The sequence below is a fragment of the Manihot esculenta genome, chromosome 17 (assembly GCF_001659605.2).
Source record: "Manihot esculenta cultivar AM560-2 chromosome 17, M.esculenta_v8, whole genome shotgun sequence".
Classification (NCBI taxonomy): domain Eukaryota; kingdom Viridiplantae; phylum Streptophyta; class Magnoliopsida; order Malpighiales; family Euphorbiaceae; genus Manihot; species Manihot esculenta.
Window position 1 is genome coordinate 33,021,324 of NC_035177.2, and position 8,035 is coordinate 33,029,358.

The following is an 8,035-nucleotide window of genomic DNA, read 5'->3' on the forward strand; positions in this document are numbered from 1 at the left end:
AATCTGACTTAAATATTAAATAAATTAAAGAGAAAAATTATTAAATTTAAACTATAAGGCAAACTTAATAAATTTAGCTAGGGGAACAAAATTAATAAATTTAGTGAATTATGGAGGGCAAATTTGAAAGATTTAATGGGGACAACTCCAGAATAACTTAATTATATATAAAATTTATATCCACTTTTCTGAAAAAAAAAAAAAAAAAAGAATTTGCGTTATTTAGAGGTCTGAATAAGCCATACTTAGCCACCCATGCAAAGACAACGTCACGTAGCCAAAATAGAATAGTACACCTAGTGTATATGGGCAGAAATTACCTATCCAATGAATATTCTTTATAGGCTGCTTCATTTTTTTTATCTATCAAAATTCTCTATGTAATAATCCAAGTCAGCCAATCCATGCATGACAACTCCAAATTCTTATGGCTGCGGCTGCTGCTGGTGGCTGTAACTTTCAAGCCAATTGCACCTTTTTGTTTTTTTTTGTTTTTAAGAAAAATGTTGTCTTTATATATATGTTACTTTGATTTGGTCTTTATTCTTCGTCGCCACTAAAAACACATGGCCAGCCCATTGGAAAAGTCTGCGTCCCCAGTCTTTATATACCCCGTGTTGGCTTGGGTGCTTTCTACATTCCAACACTTGCGAGTTTCTACAAACCAAAAATGTTTTCATTCATAATGAAATCTCTGAAATCTCTCTTAACTTCTCATCTCCACCGTTACATCCATGAAGATTTTCATGCAGTTGTTGCTCAGATGACCATCGTCGACACTTTCCTCTTCCTTGTAATTTACGCTACTCTACTTCTCCATTAATAATAATTAAGTATTATATATTATTACTGTGTTATTTAAATTCTTGTACGTACGTACGTTTTCATGCAGATTGTGCACTCCATTGATAAGCTGGGAATATGGCCAAAGCTACCTGTGTTTTTAGGCCTGTTTTATCTGGCTATCCGCCGGCATCTTCACCAGGAATACAACTTATTGAACGTTGGCAAAACTCCCACTGGCGTTCGCTTTAATCCCGTCGATTATCCTTACAGGACAGCCGATGGAAAATTCAATGATCCCTTCAATGAAGGTGCAGGCAGCCAAGGAAGCTTTTTCGGCCGAAATATGCTTCCTGTTGATCAGAAAGATAAGGTATACATACCTATAATACCTCTCGGTAGATTAGAATCATTAAATAGTAGAGATTAATTATGGGCCTGTAAAATATTTTTTGGTTTGATAATTATAATAATGGTGATGATGTTGTACATATGTAGTTGAAGAAGCCAGATCCTATGGTGGTAGCTACAAAACTACTAGCTCGGAGAAAATTTATAGACACAGGAAAGCAATTCAACATGATTGCAGCTTCTTGGATTCAGTTTATGATCCATGACTGGATTGATCACTTGGAGGAAACCAATCAGGTCTCTATCACATTTATTTTTCACTTGATAGATATAGACAAGCTTTTATATTATATATATATATATATATATCCTACAATAAAATCACGCACGGATCAATTTTTATTTTTTCTTATAGATTTAAGATTTATAAGAGTTTATTCTAAATTAATATGAGATTTAATACACTCATCACGCTTGGAATTATATTAAAACGTAATACATTTATAAAAAATTTAGTATCAGTTGGTGATTATAATATTATATTAAATTTGTATCATACTTAATTCACCCAAAAATTAATTCAAAAAAAAATATTTAAAACAGATAAATTACCTCTATTTTAAATTGATATATGAAATAATGAGTGTTTTAGATATTTTTCCTTTTTTATTGAGATTTTCGAATGAGTTAATTTAACTTTTTACGAAAATTAATTAATGTTGTTGGGTTGTTCAGATTTCAATTTCAATGTTGCTCCATGACTTAAAACATAAATAGTGTCATTAATTATACTATATGAAGATTCATGTGCCTTACGTTTCTTCTTCTTTGGTCTTTTTCCAACTATAATTTCCTCGTTAAGTACTAAGATAGTAGGTAGATAGCTGATAATATGTAGCCATCGCATTAAGTCCGCTACTTTTATCCAACGGTCAATTTTTACCTAAATTCTACAGTAAATTTAAAATACAAATAAATGTATCATATTTAATTTTTATATGAAATTTTTTCTCTCATTACAACTAAAAAAGGCAATTTAATTTTTTTTAACTAAAACCCTTTTTTTAAAAAAAAAATATTATTATTTACCCCATTAAATTAATGAAATATTCTATAGTTTAACTGTAACTCTCTGTTTATGAAAATTCAATTAATTTTTTTAGGTTAAAAAATTTTTATTTAAAAAAATAATAATCATCCATATATAATAATTCATTTAAATTATTTTTTTATTAATGATTTTTTTTTTAAATGTAGCCTAGAGATACTATTGATTTTCATTTCAGCTATATATATATATTTTCCATTTACTAAATTTCAAGCAAAATCATAAAAAGAAAGATAAAAATTTCATGTTCACAGTTAAAACAATTGCATTTTTTTAATTATCTTTTTGTTTGTTTTTAATTTTTTTTTTGTTAAAAAGTGTTTTTTAAAAAATTATTCAAAAGAGAGAGGACTTAATCTTCAAAAAAAATTTCAAATATGCAAAATGACTAGAAATAATAATAATCAAAGTTTAATAAAATAAAGAAGCTGAATTGCTGAAATTTCTAGTTTTAATTCTTTTCATGCTTAAAAAATAATTTATATATTTTGTGTGATTTTATAAACAGATTGAACTCACTGCTCCTAGAGAGGTTGTAAGCCAATGTCCCCTTAAATCCTTCAAGTTCTACAAGACAAAGCAAGTTCCGACAGGCTTCTACGAGATTAAGACAGGCACAATGAACATCCGCACACCTTGGTGGTAAGAAACATCACATGCGATACGATCTTCACGATATTGAAATTCAAACTCGAGAACTTATAACTCCGAATATTATATTAAAGATAAAAAAAATTTGTGCATGTGAAGGGATGGAAGTGCAGTATATGGTAGCAATGCAGAAACCCTAAACAAGGTGAGGACATATAAAGATGGAAAGCTTAAAATTTCAGAAGATGATGGCCTTCTCCTCCATGACCAAGACGGCATTGCTTTATCTGGAGATGTTCGAAATAGCTGGATTGGTGTCTCCACTTTGCAGGCTCTCTTTGTCAAGGAGCACAATGCAGTATGCGATGCACTCAAGGTAATTTTACTGATATAGCTGGCTAGTTAACGTGCTCCATTTTTTAACACTATGTTATTAACTTTTGTTTTTGTGATGTTTTAGAAGGAATATCCAGATATGGATGACGAAGAATTATATAGGCATGCAAGATTGGTTACAGCTGCTGTAATTGCTAAGATTCACACCATTGATTGGACTGTGGAGCTTCTTAAAACTGATACACTGTTGGCAGGAATGCGTGCCAATTGGTAAATTAAAACTCTACTTTTTTTATTTAGCGGTGTCTTCACACTCGAATCTTATTATATTTATCTATTTTAATATTATAAATATTTTAAAAAATTTATATCAACATTAATATTGTTGCTATAAAAACTAATATAAAGTAATAATATGAATAATTGCTACTGGTAATTATCTTTATAATCTAATAACCAAAGTTTTTTTTAGTAGTAATACTTAATGCTATAGGCACATTATCCTATTCCAAACCGATGTGGGATTAACACCATTTCACGTCCAAGACTACACTAGAATGCGTGATATATTTATGAAAAGTCCAATATTACTGAATATATAGACTATAATATCACATTAAATTTGAGTCAGAACTAACTCACTCCAAAAAGCTAGTTTAAGGGGAGGAGTGAAGCACTTATAAGAATACATTATTCCTATCTCAAATCTACATTGGATTCAACAACTTGAGTAACTTTATCTTTATCTTTACTTCAACTCGTGTTGTTATGGAAATTTAATCGTTGAAATTTTTATTTCAGGTATGGATTGCTAGGAAAGAAATTTAAGGACACATTTGGGCATGTAGGAAATGCCGTATTAGGAGGGCTTGTTGGTACGAAGAAACCTGAAAATCATGGAGTTCCATATTCATTGACTGAGGAATTTGTGAGTGTTTATAGGATGCACTCACTTCTGCCTGATCATCTTGCTCTTAGAGACATCTCAAGTGAACCAGGCCCCAACAAATCTCTACCATTGAAAGAAGAGTGAGTTTACCACTCTGATCACATCTACACCATTCCTTTTCCAACGTAATTGATTAATTATTCAACTACAAGTTTATTGTATGTAATGCATGTACAGGATTCCCATGCAAAACCTAATAGGCCTCAAAGGTGAAAAAGCTCTACCAAGAATTGGATTTACGAGCCAAATGGTGTCAATGGGTCACCAAGCTTGTGGAGCCCTAGAGCTCTGGAACTACCCTCTCTGGCTCAGGGATCTTATCCCACAAGACATCACTGGCCATGATAGGTTGGACCACGTCGACCTACCAGCTCTTGAAGGTATTTTGTTACTGAGCAGATCATGGCTCTTGCTGGTTTCTGAATATTTTTTATAAAGTGATTTATCACAATATGATATTAAATTATTAATCTGTTTGAGAATATTGATGCAGTTTACAGGGACAGGGAAAGGAATGTTGCAAGGTACAATGACTTTCGCAGATCCTTACTGCTGATACCCATATCAAAATGGGAAGATCTGACGGATGATAAAGAGGCCATTGAAGTCTTAAATGAAGTGTACGGTGATGATGTGGAAGAACTTGATGTTCAAGTAGGTCTCATGGCAGAGAAGAAGATCAAAGGATTCGCCATTAGTGAGACTGCTTTCATCATATTCCTTGTCATGGCAACCAGGTAATCAATCAATCAATCAATCAAGCAACATAATAATGATTAATTTTCGTTAATCTAAATGCTGGGTTGGTGGAAAATGCAGGAGGCTAGAAGCTGACAGATTCTTCACAAGTAATTTCAATGAAGAAACATATACAAAGAAAGGATTTGAATGGGTGAATACTACAGAGAGTTTGAAAGATGTTCTTGATCGTCACTACCCAGAAATGACGAAGAAGTGGATGAATTCTGCAAGTGCATTCTCAGTCTGGGACTCACCTCCTGCAGCTCGCAATCCCATTCCTCTCTATCTTCGTGTTCCACAGTGAAAATTAAGCCGATGCATGCTTCTCAAATTGTAATTTACGTGCTGTTATATGAATAAAGTTGATGGAGGATATATATATATATATATAATTCCATCACCCACAATTTCATTTATTGTATAATAAATTTATTTATTTTATTCATATTATAACTTTGTAAATTCTTTTGCTCTTTTGCTATTAGTGATATCCATAAATTTTCAATTCCATATTCTTAATCGATTAAATTAACCATGATATTATTTATCATGTGGTTTAAAATTGTAATTTTTGTTAGTATAGGATATAAAGCTTAAAAACTCAACAAAAACATTCAAAAGTATAAAAATTAATCGTAGGTCGTGGCCCATATGCCCACCAATGTAGACTACTACTCATCTATGCCATGACTCAGTTTTAGCAAAACCTCTGACAAAAAAAATTAGCAAAACATGTTTAGTTAATGATAACTTATAAAATATAAGTTTCTTTTGGATGAGGACACTTATATTAAATTTCTAGAGCATAATTTAAAGGACTCATTCAATTTCGACGGGCGCTTAACATCTCGATCAGTCTCAATCGGATGCTCAATAACCCTATCGGTCTCGATCGGATTTCATTCCTGCATGATCTTTCACAGGCATAATCTGACATCAACACCTCAAACTTCGACTTCTCGAAGAATAAATGTCCAATCTCTAATCTCTAGCGACAGAATAGAATTTTAAATGCGCGTGTTATAATAATCCTAATATAACTTGTGTGTCAAGGAAGATAAGGTTTTAATATTAATGAGTGAATTGCTCTATTTTAATAAATAGTTTGAAAAGTCTGCAAAAAGTATAGTTGTCCTTTCTGAAAGAATAGGCAATGAACTTGTGATGTACAACCCGAGTATATATATCAATGCTGTACTAAAATAGAAATCATCTTCTTTATCTTTTAAAATATCATTTACTTGCTGATATCCCAAACTTTAATCTTACTAAAAATATTATCTAACTCCATTACTCTCATTTACTGCTCTCAATTTCGAATGGAGTTCATTCACTTTCTCTTAAAGTCACTTCGCAAACCAAATGTTACGACTTAATATTCCAAGATTTTAACTTCATCGATTAGTAGTAGTTTTGGTTATTCTTAAATCTATTCCTTTTGTGATACGTCTTAATACTTTATTTTAAATAATTCATATTATTTAAAAAAATAATTTAAATGAATTTTTTTAAAAAATTACACATAATTTCAAACTTTTTAAAATAAATTTTTTTAAACTACAAACAATTAATTTTTTTTAATTTAAACTATTTAGTATCCGTTGTCTACTACTGTGACTAATATGAATTTCATCAATCATTGCAAAATTATCATTTCTATTCTTTATTTTTATTTATCCTAACCAAACTATATTTGGATGTCTTAATAAATATGTACCATTTCAGTATAATTATTATTTTTTTATTAATTAATTTAAAAATTATCCAATTAGTAAACCATATTTAAGCAAGAAATTAAAATCCCAATTGATTTTATACATATTTTTGGGAAAAAATACATTTGAGTCCTGGGAAGTGGCTTCTCTAACATCCTACCCTACACAAATTTCATCATTTAAACCCTTATTCTATCACAAAAACATCATGTTCAAATGTCAACACCTGGAGTTTTGATAGCAAAAGGTATCACGCTTCATCTCGGTTGTTTCAAGTTAAATCACTCTTCTCGCTAAATAATATGATCACGTGAATTTTAAATATTATCAAATATGATTAAAATTAAATAAAATATCATGTCAAGGTTCAATATAAAATTTTAATATTTATAATAATTTCAACTATTAATTTTAATTTATTTTTTAAATTTATAATTGACTAATAATAAAATTAAAATAATAAAAATTATTTATATTAAAAAGGATAAAATTATAAATTTTACTTAATATCGAGGCTAAACTCTAAAATTCACTCTTTTTACATGAAAATTAAATTAACCCTTATACTATATGATCATATAAAAATATAAATTTCATCTAAATTATTACTCCATCTTCATAATTTTTATCTTTTTTTTTTATTTTAAAATTATTTTCTTTTCTTTTACAATAAAATTAATATATAAATTAAATATTATAATTTTATTTAATTTTATATCATTTTTAATATAATCTCTTATTCATTATTATTTTTTAAATAAATATTTAAATATTTTTTAATATTTAATAAAATTTAATATTTTTTAATATTTAATAAAATTTAATATTTTTTAAATAAAAATAATTAAAAATCTAATAAAAATATATTTTTTAATGAGAGATTTACTATTTAGTTTTTAATATTATCATTATTAACAAGTCAATTTCTATATTTTTAAAAATTTAACGTGCTTATTTTTTACCTTTCTTATTTTTCTTCTTCTTCGATTTTAATTCTTTACTTTCTTTCATTTGATTTTTCTTTCTTTTTAAGAAAAATGAGAAGAATGGTTTATTTCAAAAATAAAAACAAAACAATAATATTTTAATATATTTAAAAAAAATAAAAAAAAATTTAATAAATTTTAAAAAATATAGAAATTAATTTGTTAATAATAATAATATCTAGAAACTAAATAAAAAATTTTATTTGAAAGTAAAATTATGTTTTAAAATTTTTTTCACTTATTTTTTATTTATTTTTAATTAAAAAATAGAAAAATTATTTTATTGAAAAAACATCTTTTAATATATTTTTAAAAATATTAAAACTAATTTATTAATAATAATAATATTTAGTGATGAAACAGTAAATTTTTTTTAATATATGTTTAAAAAAATAAAATAAAAAAAGTGAAAGTATTAAAATAAATAAATTCAATTTCTTTAGCCGGTAGAGTTGATTGCAAATTTGGTATATAC

General features: G+C 28.1%; 1 protein-coding gene across 1 annotated transcript; it reads left to right on the top strand.

The window, feature by feature from the left end:
- The first annotated feature begins 615 nt into the window (after positions 1 to 615).
- LOC110604715 (alpha-dioxygenase 1) lies at positions 616 to 5,351 on the top strand. Its single transcript, XM_021742994.2, has 10 exons — positions 616 to 793; positions 893 to 1,156; positions 1,282 to 1,431; positions 2,751 to 2,884; positions 2,993 to 3,209; positions 3,294 to 3,439; positions 3,971 to 4,198; positions 4,296 to 4,498; positions 4,612 to 4,855; positions 4,938 to 5,351. The coding sequence occupies exons 1-10, from the start codon at positions 671 to 673 to the stop codon at positions 5,161 to 5,163; spliced, it is 1,935 nt and encodes a 644-aa protein (XP_021598686.1). The 5' UTR covers positions 616 to 670; the 3' UTR covers positions 5,164 to 5,351.
- Positions 5,352 to 8,035: the final 2,684 nt, after the last annotated feature.